General features: G+C 43.3%; 1 protein-coding gene across 1 annotated transcript in view; it reads left to right on the top strand.

Annotated features, from left to right (window-relative positions):
* bms1 (BMS1 ribosome biogenesis factor) overlaps positions 1-20,785 on the top strand; it is a 71,717-nt gene that overhangs the window by 9,378 nt on the left and 41,554 nt on the right. Inside the window, exons 5-11 of the mRNA XM_078530525.1 lie at positions 915-1,103; positions 4,620-4,762; positions 5,806-5,927; positions 7,176-7,372; positions 11,279-11,418; positions 16,845-17,488; positions 19,961-20,059. Coding sequence (XP_078386651.1) covers positions 915-1,103; positions 4,620-4,762; positions 5,806-5,927; positions 7,176-7,372; positions 11,279-11,418; positions 16,845-17,488; positions 19,961-20,059 — 1,534 coding nt within the window. The remainder of the gene's footprint in view (positions 1-914; positions 1,104-4,619; positions 4,763-5,805; positions 5,928-7,175; positions 7,373-11,278; positions 11,419-16,844; positions 17,489-19,960; positions 20,060-20,785) is intronic.

The following is a 20,785-nucleotide window of genomic DNA, read 5'->3' as shown; positions in this document are numbered from 1 at the left end:
GTGTTATCAAGCAAAATTTGACACAGCATGTGAAGATATTGGGATGTCCTTGCTCCAGTAGGGAGGTTTTAAGCTGTGTTCTTTATGGAGGACAGAGAGGCAAAGAGAGTTAGGGACGAAATTCCAGAGTCGAAGGTCTGGACAGCTGAAGGCATGGTCGTCTGTGGTGGAGTGTTGAAAATGAGGAGTCAGATTTGGAGGAGAGCAGAGACCCTGGAGGGTCCTAGAGTTGGATGAGGTTACAGAGAAAAGAAGGGGTGAGGCCCTGGAGAGTTTTGCATTTAAGGATGAGAGTTTTAAATTCAATTTATTGCTGGACTGGTAACCATTTTAGGTCAGCAAGCACAGGTGTGCTGGGTGAGAAGGGAGGAACTTGGTGTGAGCAGAATTTTGGGTCAGCTACAGTTTATGGAGGGCTGAAGATGGGATCCCAATTAAGCTTGTCTTTTTTTGGTTTAATAAAGGATGACTATAAACTCATGGGATTGAGTGGCACAGCGGCTTAGCACATTATCCTTTTTATTTTTGTGAGCCAGGTTTTAAATATGGTGCAACTTGTATGAAAGTCTTGCCAGTTTGAAGGGTCTGGAATGAAGAAAGATAAATCTGCAGCATTTTTGGGTACTTAGAGTTAGATGCATCAGGCTGTTTATGGATGTGAATCCTTTTCTGAGATAAAGCGAGTGTGGAAGAACCATTTTGCTGCATCAAAGCCTTGATATAACTGATGTAAGAATAGTTGAATAGACGCTGGTGGTGTTGAAACGTTATTGAGACTCCCTGCCTCAATAAGCACAAACTCGTGAAAATATAACAAATGGCAAATGAAACTTACAGGAGATTTAACTCGAGGCTATTCTCGAGGTACGTTGTGTGTATAGTCACAGTGGACTAAATGAGCCTCTCTACTTCAGGTTTTAATGCTGACGGATGCCAGCTTTGGCTTTGAGATGGAGACATTTGAGTTCCTGAACATCTGTCAAGTTCATGGCTTTCCCAAAATCATGGGGGTCCTTACCCACCTGGACACCTTCAAAAACAACAAGCAGCTGAGGAAGACCAAGAAAAGGCTAAAGCACCGGTTCTGGACCGAGGTCTACCAGGTATGAGCCAGAGAGGTCAAAGAGTTGAATAAGCCATGAAAATTGATGCAACCTGTAATGTGGCATTAGCCATGGCTATCTGGAAGGTCCTAAGTTTGCTCAATGATGAATAAGCTAATCTCAGCCACAGCTCCAATCAAGTTTGTTCAGTTTGTTTGTGGCATTGGCTAGATTTGTGAATGTAGGTGGAAATCAATGGGGAGCAACCCAACCCTGAGCCTAACCTATGATTGCTCCCCTGCTGGAAATGCTTTGCCTTGGGTTGAAGACAGATCAATCTTTGCTTTGATAAGCTCTCTAACTGAATAGACCACTGATTGTCCCTGTCTAGGTAGACTCTCAAATGTCACTTGGGTAATGTACTGGAGGGTTGCTGGACTCCATATAATCCATTGACTTGAAGCTTTTGGAAAGTGGGAGCAGTGGATTTGAGCTGCCTCAGATTGGAACTTGCTGCTATCCAGACAGGAGGAGTGATGGAGGAGGTATTGTTGGGCACTTACGGGTATTACTGGCTGAGCATTGTTTCAATTGGGAGATATTTGAAATTAAAATAGAGGATTCATTTCCTCTGGTGTAATTGTATCCCCTTTACTTTCCACTGTCTATAGGAGCACTGGTGTGTCTGATTGCAGGAACTAATTTTGTTTGTTGGTGATTGAGGATGTTTTCAGTGCTGTCCAATACTGAAAGTTAAGCTGTGGTTCCACAGGTGCTGACAATCTCTGAAGCATATGACAAAATGGGCCTTTCACTAGACACCTGGAAAAGTAAGGCCTCCTTCCGACCAACTCCCACAGCAAAACCACTCTCTCCCCCCATCCAAGTGATTGCCGAGCTCCTATATGCTTTGGAGACTTGGACAACCTACAGCAGGCACCTCAAAGCACTGGAGAAGTACCACCAGTGGTGTCTTCACAAGATCCTTCGTATCCAGTGGCAAGAAAGGCGATCCAACAGCAGTGTCCTCTTCCAACCCAACATGCCCAGCATCGAGGCAGTAATCACTCGGAACCAGTTCTGCTGGGCGGGACATGTTATTCATGTGCCTGACACCAGACTTCTGAAGCAATTGCTCTACTCGGAACTTGGTCATGGAGGAAACTCCTGGGAAGACTGCAGAAACTCTTTAGCCATGTCCTCAAAACATCCCTGAAGTGGGCAGATAAGTGGCAGATGGAATTTAACCCTGAAAAGTGTGAGGTGATACACTTTGGAAGGAGTAATTTGACAAGGAAGTATTCAATGAATGACATGACACTAGGAAGTTCTGAGGAACAAAGGGACCTTGGCGTGTGTCCATAGATCTCTGAAGGTGGAGGGGCATGTTAGTGGGGTGGTGAAAAAGGCATTTGGGACACTTGCCTTTATCAATCGAGGCATAAATTATAAAAGTAGGGAGGTCATGTTGGAGTTGTATAGAACCTTGGTGAGGCCACAGCTGGAGTACTGTGTGCAGTTCTGGTCGCCACATTATAGGAAGGATGTTATTGCACTGGAGGGGGTGCAGAGGAGATTCAGCAGGATGCTGCCTGGGATGAAACATTTAAGTTATGAAGAGAGGCTGGATAGACTCGGGTTGTTTTCGTTGGAGCAGAGAAGACTGAGGAGCGACCTGATCGAGGTGTACAAGATTATGAGGGGCATGGACAGGGTGGATAGGGAGCAGCTGTTCCCCTTAGTTGAAGGGTCAGTCACAAGGGGACATAAGTTCAAGAAGAGGGGCAGGAGGTTTAGGGGGGATGTGAGGAAAAACTTTTTTACCCAGGGGGTGGTGACGGTCTGGAATGCGCTGCCTGGGAGGGTGGTGGAGGCGGGTTGCCTCACATCCTTTAAAAAAAATACCTGGATGAGCACTTGGCACGTCATAACATTCAAGGCTATGGGCCAAGTGCTGGTAAATGGGGTTAGGTAGGTAGGTCAGATGTTTCTCACGTGTAGGTGCAGACTGGATGGGCCGAAGGGCCTCTTCTGCACTGAGAGATTCTGTGAAATGGTCAAACAAAACCAGCGACTCATGGGAGACCCTGGTTTGTGACTGACCAGAATGGAGAGGGCTCATTCGGGAAGGCACCGGACACGACATGTCGAGAGACTTCGTTGGGACCATTTGAGGCGTCAGAGGGAGCACACAAGCCTCTCCATAACCCACCTACCCAACTCTTCAAGCACCACTGCCCCACATGGGGCAAAGTCTGCAGATCACACATTGGACTTATCAACCATCCCAGAACCCATTGAACTGGATTAGAAGCAAGCTCTCCTCGATCCTGAGGGACTGCCTCAGAAGAGAACAGAAGACTGACAATCTCCAGTAGTTAGGCCAATCCTCGAGTTTGAACTCTGAGCATTGCCAGATGATTTCACTTTGCCATCATCAGAAAGGCCTTTCAGCACAGGTTACTGTACAGCATTTAGGAGCAGCAACCTGTGCTGACTTGCCTTCCCTCCCCTCTAGCTCACAGGTGCCCTGACTAATTTGTGTGCCTCAGCTTTTGTACCACAAGAAATAGGAGCAATTGGAAGCCAAATTTCTCCTCAAGTCTCCTTCACCATTCAGTAAGACTGATCATCTGCCTCAACTCCACTTCCCTGCCTTATTCGTCACATCCTTTAATTCCCTCGGTGTTCAAAAACCTATTGATCTCAAATCAGATCAGTGTTTAATTTAATGAATTTAACATCTCATCTGAAGGATAGCACCTCCACTTTGCAGTACTACACTGAAATGTCAGCCTGGATTAAATGCTCAAGTCACTGGAACTATAATAGAATATGTGACTGAGGGGAGAGTTCTACCCACTGAGCCACAGCTAATACCTTTGAATGGTTGAAATATTAAGGGAGGCTTGATGCATACATGTGGGAGAAAGGAATAGAGTGATATATGGTCAGGGTGATAAGAGGTAACTAGAATGGGAGGAGGCTCATGTGGAGCATTGACCAGTTGGGCCAAATGGCCTGTTTCTGTGCTGTAAACACAAATAAAAAGACTGAGATGTCAAAGGCAGAAATACATGGTCCACTTCCTTTAAAAGTTACTTGATGGCAGTGAGCCCTTTAAAAAGATCTTGTAAATAAACTCTCTACATAAATTAAAAATAATGATTAAACTATCTGACTCTGACTTTACTAGTTATGAGATTGAGATAGGTAGCTCAAGTTGAAGGCAGTGGTTCTCCCTGGCCTGGTTGCTCTTATCTGATATTACAGTGCTGCCATCATCAGTAAACCTCTGCATTGTTTCTGTATGTAATCTGGCACGGAGGGGAAAAGATTAACTCCAGCAGACAGAATATTTTTCAGTGGAAGAGCCGGTCACAGTTTGCAGTGCACAAAATGAGCTGTGCCACCCAGTGGTCCTGTATGTCAGTACAGCAAGTAGCTACGTGTTGGTGGTGGAAAGTCAGGTTGCTTATAATGTGGCTGTTGGTGAGTCATTGCACCACAACTTCTGATAACAGTCAGTGCTTGTACTTTGTTAGTAACCTCAGCGGCATCTTCTGGATTTTCTAGGGTGCAAAGCTCTTTTACCTGTCAGGAATGGTTCATGGAGAATATCAGAAACAGGAGATTCGCAACCTCGGCCGATTTATCTCTGTGATGAAGTTTCGGCCACTGGTGTGGCAAATGGCACATCCTTACCTCTTGGCTGACAGGTAATTTAGCTGGAGAACTATCGATGTGAAGCTGAGATAACCAGGAAGTAATGGGCGGTTGACCCTGGATTAAAATTGAGAGATGAGGCTGGGGGAAGAATGAGCTAGAGGCAGTGGTGGCCCCCTCCTGGAATTCCAATTTAATTAGATTAGCTCCCATCTGCTTTTTGTTAGTTAACATCACCAGGTTGATTATCCTGTTCCTATAATTTTTAAAAAAAATTATCCATGTTTCTCGTTTGTTATTTTTCTAATTGGGTAATATCTTAACTGATGGTTTTCCTAAAATTAATGCTTTAGGGTAAGAATAGAGAAGGGAATGCAGACAATATTCAGGCATTGAGCACTATTGTGTAAAGTGTGATAAGAACAGACAAAAGGAGGCAACTTGTTAAATGAGAGCAGTGATGCAGCCTTTAATAAGTGAACTGTAGTGTTTTTTGTGGAAGGAATTAAACTATTTTATGTCTGAGGAGATGTCAGTGCTTGGAGATGGGCTGCTTTCATTTTACATGTTTATTTTAATGCAGTAGGAGCTAAATCAAGAGCTGGTTAACACAGCAAGTCCTCACTTTAAGATGTTCTGCTAAATGTAGTTTCGCTTTAACATTGTTTATTCTTGAAGGCCTTTCTTTAGATTTACACTACCATTTTTCTTTTTACATTGCCTGCACTTCCTAGTCCCACCCCTCACGTGCTGCACTCTGGACCAGTGTCATTATGTTCAGATGCCTGAGCCTCTGCCACAGTCACCAGAGGCCCTGGCTATGGGGATAGAACAAGGCCTGAGATCAGGAGTGCAGGGCAGGGAGGGGAAGCTGCCAATTGGGTAAAGTATGAGTAACCCAGGGCGGGGGAAGAAAGGGAGCAGGACACCCGGCTCCGTCGGTGCTCACCCCCCCCCACTCGGTGAACAAATACTTGCTCTCTAAACAGCATGTTGAACCCAGCATGTCCTCAGACATGCCAAACATTCCAGTGTACCGGCACGTAATCATGTGGATAAATGTAAACAAAATTGAGAAATGTTACTGCTATTTCAGAATGGAAGATCTGACCAATCCCGAGGATATACGTAAAAACCAGAAGTGTGATCGTAACGTTTCAATGTACGGTTACCTGCGTGGGACATACCTCAAGAAAAACAGTCAAGTTCACATTCCAGGTATTCCTAAAATCCACTGAAATTGCTTATGGACTTAGCTGTGTTTTGTGGTGAGTAATTGAAGTGTACAAGCCAGAAGAGAGAAGGCATAGCCCGTGGTTTGTGCTGAGTTTGTTTTTCTCAGCTGGGTTAAATAGAGCGCCATGAGTGGTTTCTGCGCTTGTTTATGGAAGGGCAAAAAAAATTAGACAGAGTTCTCTGGATCCTAGTGAAGCAACAGGTTCAACTATGATGGTGGGATTTTAGAGCAGGAGTCAGCCATTCAGCACCTTGAGTCATTCAATCGGATTACATTTGATCTGCACCTCAACTCCATTTACCTACCTTTGCTCATTTTCCCTTGACATCCTTGCCTTTTCTTGTGAAAAATTCAACTGATCCTCAGCATTCAGAGCCTCTGAATGGCCTAGCACTAATTCTAAGTTGTCCCCCTTGTCTGGGTTCCCTGATCAGAGGAAATAATTTCCCTTTGTCTACCCTTTCAAGTCATAGAGTTAGACAGAAGGAGGCCTATTGGCTCTTTGTCTCTGTGCTGACTCTTGGTAAGAGGTATCCTATTTGTCCCACTCTTTTTATAATTCTAAAAATCTCAATGAGATCATTCCTCAATCTTCTAAACTCTAGTCAAGTTTCTGCAACCTATCCTCATGATTTAACCCTTTAACTGACATTCCTTAGCTATGTTTACAGTAATAGCAACCATTCTTGGAGGATCTATGGTAGCAATTGAATGGATCTCAAATTTTGGATGAGATGGGAAAATGGGAGGGAGAAACTTTTGAGTTTTTAAAAATGTGTTCAGTGTTGTGTAGCTTGTAAAATTTACAACTACTAATTATATATGTGTTGTGTGGGTTGTTCTGTGAGAGTACAAGGGGGTCTCAGATTTGAGGTTTTGGGCAAGAGATAGAGGGAATGTGAGGAGGAACACTTATGCAGCGAGTGGTGAGGACCTGGAACTCGCTGCTCATGAGGGTGATGGTGGAAACAACAATCAGTAATTTCAAAAGGAAATTTGACAGACACTTTAGAAAATAAACCTGTAGGGCAACGGGAATTGAGTGGGACTGACTGGACTGTTCCTCGGGGAACTGGCATGGACTCGATGGGCCAAATGGCGGCCACCTATGCCATAAATGATTCCATGACTGTACAGTATATCTGACCTGCTCATTCTTAACATCTTCACTTGGATTCAAGTACAGACACAATTTGCATGCTAAAGTCATGTCCTTTTATGTTTTCTAGGTGTGGGTGACTTTACAGTGAATGAAGTTGGCTTCCTTCCAGATCCCTGTCCTCTCCCAGAGCAACAGAAGAAACGATCCCTGCATGAGAAAGAGAAGCTGATTTTTGCCCCGATGTCTGGTGTCGGGGGTATTGTTTATGATAAGGATGCTGTGTATATTGATCTCGGTGGGAGTCACGCACACAGAGATGAGGAGGTAATGTCATACACTTTTAACACATTTCATTTTGCTTTTTCGTTTCCCGTCCTTCCCATGAAACATTTTGATGGCTGCTCTTAGCTTTCCAGTACCTGACCCACGTGGCGGTTGAAATGTGATCTGGGTAAGTGGTGTTGATGTCCGACTCAACGGTGGGAAATTTCACAATTGAAAATGGCCCTGTTGTTACAAGGCACAAATGTGCACTATCCAACACGATCAGTGATCAGGAATGGGAGCTTTCTTAGAGAAAAAAACGTTATACCCTGGAAGTTGAAATACTGTGCATTACTCAATTCCTATATTTGTAAATTAAATAACTTTTAAAATAAAGTAAATTTAAAAATATAAAAGAAATATGGTAACTCTTTGTACTTACCCCCTCACCCCAGTCCTTGACCCTCCAGCTCCCCAGCCCAGGAAACACAAGTATGGGCCATGTAGTGAGCACTGCTGGGATTGTTTTTCTTCACACAAAATTGTTGTTACAATTCCTGTAGAGACTGATAACTTCTCAAAGAAAGGAATTTCCCCCAATGCCAATGGGAAGAAAATTGTTGGACAAGATTTCACTTTTTAAAACTTTTACTGTAACAAACCAACTAAAATCAGCATAATTCAAGCATTAATGGGTGAAGTATATTTCAAACAGAGGTAAATTTCACTTTAAATGGTTGATACAGCAAAGATGTGCTTCGTGTAGTTACAAGCATTCGTATTACTTCCTGAACAAATGAGACACCGTGTGCAATTGCACAGTCTTTCCAACTCGGCCTCTGCTATGTAGGATCTCTCATTTCCCACTCAATTGTTTTGGCCCTTGAGTCGAGTTCACCAGCAGCCGTATTCCATCTGAAGTTTCTGGACATGGTTAACAATGACAAGGCGCACGTCTACAAGCCCTCTCTTGCTTGTGTCACAACAATCCTGATGGCAAAGGATCTCTAGAGGCACCCTTCTCTGATCCATTTGGGGTTTGATGGGCTCTGGCAACAATGAAACAGTGGCAATGAGTCTTGTCTAATTTGCAATCTCTTGCCGTTCCTGTCTTTAGCTCACTGCCCTTTCCAATTGCATGACACACATCGGAACATGGCTTTTGCTCTATTCTCAGAGACCTGCTTCACCACAAGGATCTGTTTGAAAACTGCCAAACAGAAACTGTTCTATTCAAGAGCCTTGCTTGGAATTGTGTGTGTTCGGAACTCTCAAACACAAACACGGGCTGAAACCCAACCCCACTGCATTAACTTCCTATTTACCCTTTACTCCTCAGCTGTTAATCCCATGGCAATCTCAGATCACATGGGCATTTCTTAGAACCTAATGATATCATGATTAGGAAAGCAATTAACCCACTTTCAGAATACTCCCCAGTCCACTTTGGTCTTAAAGGGAACATCGCAGAAAAAGAAAATACACTTTTCCCAAAGCATATGGGCCATCATTCTGCACTGCAGAGTTTTAAAAAAAAGTCACTGCTGCTTAGAGTGCTCCAAAATGGTGCAAATCAGGTCATGTGACACTAAGTGGGCCCTGGCATGAAGCAACGTGTGCAGATACTAGGCCCATTATATCAATGACAAAGTGGAGCAACACTGAATGAGCCAACTTAAAACAGGGACTTGCTGTTTCTCCTTTAAACCCCCATCCCTAGCTGCCATTAATATCTCTAACATTCTGTCTAGAGACGATAGGCTTTAAAACAGAGTATAATAATGTCCTGACTGTATAAATTGCAAATCTACAGATCTCCAAAAAGCAATTGTTTTATCATGCCCCATGTCCAACTTCCTTTAGGCCTTTTTCATTGAAGGCTTTACTTAACAGTAAAGCTATTCCACTTGATACCACATCATTCCTGATAAAGTGGTTTACCCGTTATTTTACACAATTACCATTCTCCTTAGTGACTTCAGCTCATTTCAGGTTCAGTGATAATGAGTAGAACCGTCATATTCTTTGACTTTATTTTGGTCGGTCTTAAACAATCTAAGAAACAGTTTAGCCAGTCCACTCCACTTAATGTAGACATACACCCACCATCTAGAAATGCATAATTGAACGACTGTAACTAGGACTGAAGCTTCTGGTGACCAACTCTATTCCTTCTGATTGATCAGTATTGTCATCCGCACCTCCCATACCCTCCATGTCATGTATTCTCAAACAGTTTTTCATTTTTGGGCAATTCAGCTGTAGCACCAGTTGGACCATCCCTTGGTTCTTCCTCCTTCCATAATTGCACAACTCCCACCACCTGTCATTGCTCCCAAAAAGGGCCCCTGTCTCCATACTTGTTCGCAATTCTTCTTTCATACAGATGTTTGAGTCCTATATTCAGACGGTCTCAGTGTCATTGCTAAAGAGCCTATTTGTGACATAAACGTGGCTTGAAATGAATTTTTTCAAGGCTTCAGACATTTGATCCAAAGCATAAGTCTTGGTTTTAATCAGAGTTAGATTCAAAGACTCGATGCATGTTTGATATGCTAGCACAATCCAATAATTCAAAGGCAAGTACTGATTTAAGAATTTCCAAGTAGAATCACTGCAAAGTCATATAGTCAATTAAACTCCATGATGTATTCTTCTATGGAAGAATCATCTATTTTTAAAAATTTATCAAAGTCCAACTAAGCCTCATAGGCATTCAATAAGTTATCTTTCATATAAATTTTACCCACAAATCTCAAGAGAATGTCCAAACCTTCTCCATTATCCAGTTCCAATAACGCTCTGCAGTGGATCGTGCCCCTGGCAGGAAGGGAAAGCACCAGAGCCATCCCTTGCTTTCTTTTCAGTAGAGACATAACCCTTGTCCATACATCATCTTTGTTTTTCCACTGATAAGGTTCCATTTCACAAAACAGTGGTGGAAAATCATATTCTGCCATCCTATACCTGATTTCAGTCACTTTCTTCAAAGAGTCTCCAATTGCAGTTTTCTCTCAAAACTAAGTTAACTCCAATACTAGCCTCATGTCTGGAAGTAAACAGTCTCCAATTTTCACTTTCAAGCAACCATTCTCTGCTACCAAACGTCAGAGAACCTCCCAAAACAAAATAAAAACAGAATTACCTGGAAAAACTCAGCAAGTCTGGCAGCATCGGCGGAGAAGAAATCAGTCAACGTTTCGAGCCCTCATGGCCCTTCAGCAGAACTGAAGCATAGTTTCAACAAGGGAGAAATATAAATTGGTTTAAGGTGGGTGGGGGGGAAGAGACACATTGAGGGTGTGGTGTGAGCAGATAATCAAAAGATGTCAGAGACAAAAGGGTCAAAGAGGTGTTGAAGGTGGTGGTCTTTGTCTGAGAAAAGTGCTAATTAAGAATGCAAGACAGGATATTCAAAGTACACCTCCCAAGCCTGGTTGTGAAGAGTCTGCTGAGACAAAGATGCTTTAGCAGAGACTGTTTATTGCTTGCCAGAGAGCTTACTTCTCCACTCCAACACCCTCTACCCAGTGCTGGCTGACTCCTCTTTCTATACACAACTGAGTATCATTAACTAATCAATACCTAACAACTGTTCACCTTATTACCTTAAACTACTGAGTATTTAACATCCATCAACAGAGCCTGTTAGATACTAACATCTGTGTCTCTACCTCGCTTCCCTCCTTTAAGACACTCCTTAAAACCTACCTCTTTATGCTTTTGGTCATCTGACCTAATATTTCCTTCTATGGTTCAGTGTCATTCTTTCTTTTATAATGCCCCTGTGTAGTGTCTTGGGTTGTTTTATTACATAATGCTGCTATCTAATTACAAGCTTTTGTTGTTAGTATTATAATTGTGTTATTACTATGCAACAGGTTATCCCTTATCACTGTATCAGGAACACTGTAGAAGATTTGGCATTGTGTTTTTGTATAAAAATTGTCTTTTGTTTGCCTGTAGGAAGAGCAAAGGCCAAACCATGAACTGGTGCAGAGTCTTATTGCAACACACAGCACCATTGACACCAAGATGGCATCCAGCAAAGTCTCTCTCTTCATGGACTCAAAGCCACTGGCATCTGAGGAATTGGAAGAAAGCAGGTAGATAGAAACCTAGATATATTCAATTTCAACCCATCACTCAAACTTGGCCTTTCTTCACACACTGGGAGCTTGCCCAATTCTGTTGTGGTTCTGAGCATTTTTGTTCCTTCTATCATGCTATTGCCCTGAATCTTGCATAATCACCTGTTTCTGTGCCTCTGTAAAGGCCAAGGAAGCCCCAAGTTGGCCAATTTTCTTCCCCCAGATTTTGAGAAGGTATTACAAGTGTCAGTGTCCCCTTCAGCACCTGGTATAGCAGGTGTAAGATTATTTTGAGTCTGCTGAGCTGCTCTTGTCTTGTCTGTTTTCCTATGTTTAACTTTGTGAGCTGGGCAGAGGTCAACTACCCTCTGTTATACTCCAATAAGCTAGTTTTTCTAGATAATGGCACAAGATCATCTTTGTTTAATGCCAGATTCATTATTTGCAGAACCTGTTACAGTGCTCTTCCACTGTACAGCAGTTTAGTTAATGAAGTAATCAATCCCCAAAATGCCCCAGCATAGTCTTTAGTTGCACTGGTGATGTTTCCAAAAGTAGAGCTTGCCTTTTAATGGCAAACAAATTGTCAGCAGGGATTTCGACCGATGGTTTACCTTCCTCCACTACCTTCTATCCGTAGTCTGATTCATTTTACACCCTCACACTCCTATCCATTCCTATGGCTTCGGGCACCTCTAAGGTCTCAAAGTGATCATGCCATTTCTGGCCATTTTCTCCTTTCTTCTTTATCAACATATCTATGTTGGTACAAATCCTCCATTATCACACTCCCTCCCTGTAAAAGCAGTACTACCTCGACAACTCCTTTAACAACATCTTTCCTCCGCTTTCTTAACTATTCTTATTTCCATTCTCATTTATTGAATTGTAGCCAGAGGATCAACTGCAATGGCTTTCCACCTATACACCATTAACTTCGGTGTTCCCCAAGGAGCTGTCCTTGGCCCATCCTATTTCTTATCTACATGTTGCTTTTCATCCAGATCCGTTTCCACATGTACACTGATGACACCGAACTCTATCTCACCACCACTTCTCTTGCACTGTCTGATTTGTCACACTGCATCTCTGACATCTACACTGAATGAGCAGGACTTTCCTGCAACAAACCTAGCAATCTAGCCATTTTCTTTGGTCTCTGCGACAAATTTCATTCCCTCACCGCCAGATTCATCCTTCTCCCTGGTAACTGTCTAAAGCTGAGCCAGATCCTTCGCAACCTTAATATTGTGTTTCACTCCGAGATGAGATTCCCACCACATATTTGCTTCATCACAAAGACTGTCTTCTTCCACTTTCATAACATTGACTTGACCATCCCAGGCCATCCTCTTGTCTTCCACCCTCCCTAAACTTGTGTTCGACCAAACCTGTGTCACCTGTAACTTAAATGTTGAACTAGTGCTGTTCACCATCATCCCTGTACTGGTGACCAACAGTGGCTCCCAGTCCGGCATCCTAGGTTTTAAAATTCTCATCCACATTTTCAATTCCCTCCCTATAGGCACTCCCTATCTCTGTAACGCCTGCCAACCCTACAAACCTTCAAGATCTCTGTAGTCCCATCATCCCGATTTGAATTGCTTTAACATTGACAGCCTTACTTTCAGGCAAGGCCCTGAGCTCTGAATTCCTTCCTACACCTCTGTACCTCTCTCTTCCCTCACTTTTCATTATTCCAGGATAACCCTGAAATGCAAATGTAACCCCAGGTTTCTTTTCTCTATTGCATACAGGGCTTCTTAAACCCCCTTTCTCCAGTCCCCCCCGACCCTCTCATTCAGCAACAAGTGCGAGGAGCTCATGGACTTCTTTGTCACTAAGATTGAGACAATCCGATCAGCTGCCTCTGCTGTGTTCCTTTTTTCCACTGACCTGCTTGGCCAAATTTCCTCTAAAGCTGCCCCCTGCCCTAGCCCTGAAATCACATCTTTCTCTAGTTTCTCTCCTATCTCCCCAAATGCCCTCTCTGAGGTCAATTTGTCAATGTGACCCACCTTCCTGTTCCTATTAAACTGCTGACTATCCAACTTCCCCTCCTGGTTCCATGTTGGCTGATATTGTAAACAGGTCTCTCTCTTCAGCTGTTGTCCTTCCCTGATTTAAATCCACTTTCATCACCCCCACTCTTTGAGACAACTAACCCTTGACCCCAACATCCTGGCAAGCTATCGTCCCATGCCCAACTTTCTTCTCCTCTCTGATGTCCTTGGATGTGCAGTGGTTTCCCAAATCCTTTCCCATCTTTCCCAGAACTCCATGTTTGAATACTTCCAGTCCGGCTTTTGCCCCAGCCACAGTACTGATGTAGCTTTTATCAAAGTCATAAATGGAATTGTTTGTGAAAGTTTTCCTACAGTCTGAGATTGAGCCAGTTTGTTTGCAACGTTGATGTCACATTTGATCCTGAGATGACCTCATTTTCATGCCATCACTGCCAGTTTCCACTGCCAAAACATTGCCAGACTTCCCCTTGTCTCAGCTTACCTGCTGCTGAAACCCTCATTTATACCTTCACTACCTCTAGACTTGGCCATTCGAACGCATTCCTGGCTGGTCTCCCACATCCTAATCTCCATAAACCTGAGGCCACCCAAAATTCAGCTGCCTGTGTCTTAACTTGTAGCAAGTCACGTGCCCCTATCTCCTCTGTGCTCGTTGATCTACATTGGCTCCTGGTCAAACAACATTTTAATTTTCAAGTTTCCATTCTTGTCTTCAGGCCCTGCCATGGTCTCGCCCCTCTGTATCTCTGTGGTCTCCTCCCCTCTCTCCAAAGTGTCTAAGCTCCTTTAATTCAGGACTGCTGTGCATTCCCGATTGTAGCTGCTCTACCATTGGTGGCAATACCTTTGGCTGCCTGGATCCCAGGCTCCAGCGTTCTCTCCCTAGACCTCTCCGCTGTGCTTTCCTATTTTTGAGACTGTCCTTCAAATCAATCTCTTTGACCAAGATTTTGGTTATTGGACCTAGTGGCTCGGTGTCATCATTTTTCTTTGTAATGCTCCTTAGTTTAAAGACACCATATAAATATAAGTTGTTGTTAAGACCTCTTTTACCTTATTGATCACGCTTTGGTCATCTGACTTGATCTCTCCTTTTGTGAGTTGGAGTTGGTTTCTTTATGCCCCTGTGAAATGCCAAGGGATGTGTTGCTATTTTAATACAAGTTGATGTTAACTCAGGAGTTGGCAAGTCGTTATCTCTCACATTCTCAACTAATGTCAGCGTTATGGACAAGAGGGGGGTTAATTTAAACAGCCCTGATTTCTTCTCTCACCACCTGTCTATAAACAGAGAGGTGTTTTGATTTGCTTCCCAGCCCCTCAGTTTTGGTGTGATCCAATTTTCTATTAATAACCCCATAGCAAACTCGAGATGGGGTAAACTCAAGGGTTAGCTTATTTGCACGCACAAGGGGAGCGATGACGAAGTGGTATTGTCACTGGACTAGTATTCCAGACACCCAGGGTAATGCTCTGGGGACCTGGGTTCGAATCCTACCCTGGCAGATGGCGAAATTTGAATTCAATAAAAATCTGGAATTAAAAGTCTGGTGATCACCACAAAACCATTATCGATTGTCTTAAAAGCCCATCTAGTTCACTAATGCCCTTTAGGGAAGGAAATCTGCCATCCTTACCTGGCCTGGCCTACATGTGACTCCAACCCCACAGTTGTAGTGGTTGACTCTTAAATGCCTTCTGAACAAGGGCAGTGAAGGATGGGCAATAAATGCTGGCCTAGCCAGTGACGCCCACATCCCATGAATGTTATGTCGCTACATAGCCCCCTGTGCACACATACAATAAAAGAGGGCTAGAGAAAGAAAGATCACAGAGAAAAGAATTATAGCTTCATGTGAGTCCAGAGTCCAGAATGGAGCAACTGAGGTGAATAGCATAGATACTTATAAAAAGCTATATAAGCACCTGAGGGAGAAAGAAATAAAAAATATGTTGATGGGGTTAGATGAAGAAGGGGCGGGAGGTGATTCATGTGGAACATGAGCACCAGTATGGGCCTGTGAGGCACTTAGCCTCTTCCTGTGCTTTAAATAAAATGTAACTCTGATTTACTGTTGACCAGATCACAGACGATTACAATCTGTTACTGTTAGCTTTTGCAAAAAAAAACGATTGTGGTTTGGTATGCCAAAACGTTACTTGTTTCTACAATTTGTTGCTGTTGGCTAAAAGGACGCTTGATACACATGGAGACTGGGGGTAAGTTTAAAGAAATGGTCAGTGATGCTGAAACTGGGGAGCCTCCATTGTGTAGAACCAAATGAGCATCTCCACTTGGTATATTAATTCTTCAATCCTTTATACACTGAGCAAGAAGGATGGAGTCGCTGTCCAGGGAAGAGTTTGGAATGGGTACCAAAAACAATGGCTTCAGTCTTCCTAATATTTAGTTGATCGGTACTTGAAATGAGCTGTATTTTGTGCAAGTGATGAGAAGAGAAAGGATTCACGGTGATACCACTGGAACTAGCTAATCTGTCATTTGTATTTGTATTTGATTTATTATTTATGGTATGCATTTACTTGTTCATAGTTTCCTTAACACTAAGCAGTTAAAACCTAAAATCACCTGATGTGATTCGGTGTGATTGATCAGTGACTGGAAAGGGATCTGGAAAGTCATTGTAAATAAATCCAGTGGCCTGAAAGTAGCTAGTGGGTTTTCTGTATGCTCCTTGGGCATGTTATTGATTGCTCACTAAATAGTGAGGCCAGTGAAGGCACTACCCAAGTTATAGGGGGCTGGGACTTGCTATTGAAAGTGATCTAAGGGGCAAAAGCCAAATGAAACAAGTGAAGAGTACACTGAGTAGAGGACACTCCTCTGCCATGCTGTATTAACTCAATATTATTACAATTACCCAGCTTTCTCTTGAGGCTTTTCCCTGCCTGGTTGGTGCTCTGTAACTACAAAGCTGAAAAAATAAATATTTATATTGAGTTTCCATCCAACAGCCTGCTCGGAAAACTCTGCTCATATTTTGACAACTGTGACAAGTTCCACCACAGCAGCTGAGATAGTCCACAACATTCTGAATCAAACAATCCAAAAGATTAGTTTAAAAAAAAATGCCAATTTTCCCTTTCTTCTAATGTTAGTGGATCATTTAAAGGATTCCAGCATCTAGATCCAGATGCACATCTTTGCCAAAAACGAATCAGTTCTTCCTTGGCCCATACCCTGTCTTTGTACCAAGTTTTGTTGAAATGCATCCATTAGTTCTTGAGAGGTATTGTTTACAGACAAACAGACTAATGGGCGAAAACATTACCTCTGCCCACTTTCAGTGGCAGAAGTAACAGTATGCTTGTTCCTGGAATTGCTTAAATGTGAAATCAAATTTTATGCAAAAAAAAACGCTATTAAAGCTCCAAATTCTGCCCATGAAACAGGTGCACAATGCCTAAAGAGGAGAAACTGCTTGACCCAGAGACTGGACTGGTGCGTCGCAAAGCTGTCTTTGATGACGATGATGATAATGATGATGATGATGATGAAGAAATGACTGAAAGTGAGGATGAGGCAGAAAATGAAAGTGAAGAAGAGGGTGGCAACCAAGGCCAAATTGATTGTGAAGGAGAAATTTATCCCCGATCACTTAAAGTCTTGAAGCTGGAGGAGAAGGAGGCTGCAGTTGCAGTTGAAAGACCTGTATTTGCAGATGCTGATGATGACTTTGAAATAGATTCAGAGGCAGAGGTGACTGATGAGGATGATGATGAGTCAGATGAAGAAGAACAGGACTTGACTTGTGATTCTGAAGAAGCCTTTGTGCGTTCTAGTAATAAAACGTTGAAGGAGGAATCAATGGTAAAAATAGATTTGCAAAGAACTTTGAATGGCAAACAGAAAGATGAAGATCCAACCTTAAGCTTTGAGATGGATTCTGATGAAGATGAAGTTGATTTGGACCCCACAGTGGAACTGACAGAAGAAAAAACATTGGGTGGTCCTGGAATTTCAGAGAGTAAGGTGTTGAACCGAGAAAGCCAAGAAGATTATGAAGAAAAGATAAGTTCAAGCTTAGAAACCACAGGTATGTCGAATTATTTCTGTACCTGTTTGGGCAAGATATTGCTTTGGGCCTTATCTATTGCATTCAGTTTGAATAATAAAAACGAACAAAACTCGCTTCTTTTAACACTAAATCCCACCTGCCCATCATCCCTCCCTCACCAGCTGACCTTGGTAGATCCAATGCATTGAATTTTAAATCTTTATCTTTACATCAGTCCACTGCCTCACATCCTATATCTACAGTCTCGTCCTCATTACCTCAGCCCTGTCCCCTTCACCCTGTCATTATTGACATAGCCCTCAGCCTGCCACTCTTTCTCTAAATTCTACTGTTCCTTTATCCCTCTATCCACCTTTAAAACCTTCTTGAAACCCATTTCTGACCAAGCTTTCTTAATTCTCTCACCTCTGTCTGTTACCATTGACTTTCTTACTCTGTTCCCCTCAGTATATATTTTTTTCTATTAAAGATGCAGAGAATCAGCAAATTAAGAGCTGGAATCCCAGGCTTGCTCATCACTCCTCACTGTTTGTTGTAGTGATGTTGATCGGTTATGGGGCAAAAATAGATTTTCTTTCAGCAAGCTTGTCTCTGAGCTCATTTTAGAAATCGACATCTATTTTCTTTAACTCCAATTGTCTTTTTTAAAAAAGGGATAATTGCTTCTCCAAGTTTGAAATTGTGAACTGGAGACACTGGGGGGAATTTTCCCAGGCCATTGGAGGCGAGAGGGGGTCCGTTAACCTGATGCTTCTCTTACACACACACACGCACACACACACACGCACACACACACACACACAGACACACACACACACACAGACACACACACACAGACACACACACACACACAGACACACACACACACACAGACACACACACACAGACACAGACACAGACACACACACACACACACAGACACAGACACAGACACACACAGACACAGACACACACACACACAGACACACACACACAGACACACACACACACAGACACACACACAGACACACACACACACAGACACACACACAGACACACACACACAGACACACACACACAGACACACACACACAGACACACACACACAGACACACACACAGACACACACACAGACACACACACACACAGACACACACAGACACACACACACACAGACACACACACACAGACACACACACACAGACACACACACACACAGACACACACACAGACACACACACACACAGACACACACACAGACACACACACACACACACAGACACACACGGCGTTGGTTGCCAGTGTGGCCAGACTCGCTGTGGGTGAAGCATGCAACCAATTAGGACAATAACGAAGCTGACAAAGAGCCATTCTAGACGTGGAGTGGCTCTTTCCGAACAGCACCTGGATAGCACGCTGTGTCAGCTGAGTGGAAGGTAAGGAAGGCAAATGTCCAACGGGCAGTCAGTGAGGGCTCAATTCACCATGATAAAGTGGGAAAGCAGCATTCAGCGTACCAGCTGTAGTGTAAGATTAGCGCTGACTAGAGTGACTCCACGAAGCAAATACTTTGCGTAGTTTGCAATAAGAGGAACTTGGTGCGATTCCATTGAGGCCAGTTGGAGAGATAAATGGCTGTATTGAGCTTTAAAGGAGATATGGGCTCCACAAATCCTCAGGCTGGCTGGCCTACTCCTGCCTCCTCCAGCAATGAGCAGCTGCCTCACAGCTTCCACCATGGCCTGGAATCACGGGGCTGTCCTTCCCCGTCTAGCATCCATCCACGTCAGGACTGAGATGAGGAGAAATGATTTCACGCAAAGGGTTGTGAATCTTTGGAAGCCTCTACTCCAGAGGATTGTGGATGCTCCATTATTGAAAGGTTGGGATAGACAGATTTTTGGTGTCTCAGATTTGAGGGATATGGGGAGCGGGCAGGAGAATGGAATTGAAGCCCAAGATTAGCTCTGATCATATTGAATGGTGGGGCAGGCTCGATGGGCCATATGTTCTACTCCAGCTCCTGTTTCTTGTGTGTTGTGTGCTCTGTCTACAGCACCTTATTGGATTCCAATCCCAGAGGCACCTTCATTGGCTGTCGCCACAAAACTCACCCAGACGTGCCCACTACAAACAATGCCTCGATTTTAAAATTCTCATCCTCTGATGAAGTTTTTGGTCATTTGCCCTAACACCTCCATTGGTGGCCTGGTGTCATTTTGCTCGATGAAGCTCCTATGAAGCACCTTTGGATGCATTGTTACTTTAAAGGCAGTATAGAAATGTAAGTTGTCGTGCCTCTTGGTGACACAGTGAAGAATGGTATGTGGATGAAGGTCACTGTAACAGCTCAATATTTCCCCTCTCCTCCAGGCCACTCTGTAATATTCTCACTTATTCTTATTCCCTTCATTCTGGTGTATTTTCAGCATTTTCTGTTTATCTTTCTGATTTCTAGAATCTGTAGTGATTTGCTGTTGTGCTAATACATTTACTTTCTTATTTCTGAAGGATCATTGAAGTGGAAAGAAGGACTAGCTCAGCGGGCAGCTGATGTCTTCTTAAAGCAACAGTCAGCTCCAAACCTCCAGAAATTGGTCTACGGAACAGGTACAGAAGCATGGGATAGACTGGGCTGCACAGTAAGAGCCCATGGCATCCAAGGGAAAGCGGCAAATTGGATCCAAAGTCGGCTTAGTGGCAGGAGGCAAAGGATAATGTTTGGGTGTTCTTAAGACTGGAAGGCTGTTTCTAGTGGGATTCACAGGGTTCAGTACAAGGTCCTTTGCTTTTGTTTTTTATAACATTGATTTAGATTTAAAATAGGGGGCATGGTTAAGAAATTTGTAGATGATACAAAATTGGCCATGTGGTTGATAGTGTGGATGATTCCTGCAGGCTGCACAGCATCAATGGACTGGTCAGGTGGCCAGAAAAAGTGGCAAATGGAATTCAATCTGAATAAGTGTGAGGTGATGCATCTGGGGAGGGCTAAAAAGGCTAGGGAATGCACAACAAATGGTAGCATACTGAAATTGTAGAGGAGCAGAGCAAACTTGATGTGCATGTTCACAGATCCATGAAAGTAGTAGGATAGGTAGAGAGGATGGTTAAGAACGCATAGAGGACATTTTCCGTTAATATCTGGGACATCAAATATAATACGGAGATCATGCTGGACCTATATAAAGCACAGGTTAGGTCACAGCTAGAATAGTTGTGGTTGCTACATTACAAGGAGAATATGCTCGCACTAGAGAGAGTACAGACAAGGCTTACGAGGATGTTGCCAGGAAGGAGAATTATAGCTATGAGGAAAATTTGCATAGGCTGGGA

Source organism: Cetorhinus maximus, chromosome 27 (genome assembly GCF_964194155.1).
Source record: "Cetorhinus maximus chromosome 27, sCetMax3.hap1.1, whole genome shotgun sequence".
Classification (NCBI taxonomy): Eukaryota; Metazoa; Chordata; class Chondrichthyes; order Lamniformes; family Cetorhinidae; genus Cetorhinus; species Cetorhinus maximus.
The sequence above is the reverse complement of the archived record's forward strand: the minus strand, read 5'-3'. Positions and strand labels throughout refer to the sequence as shown.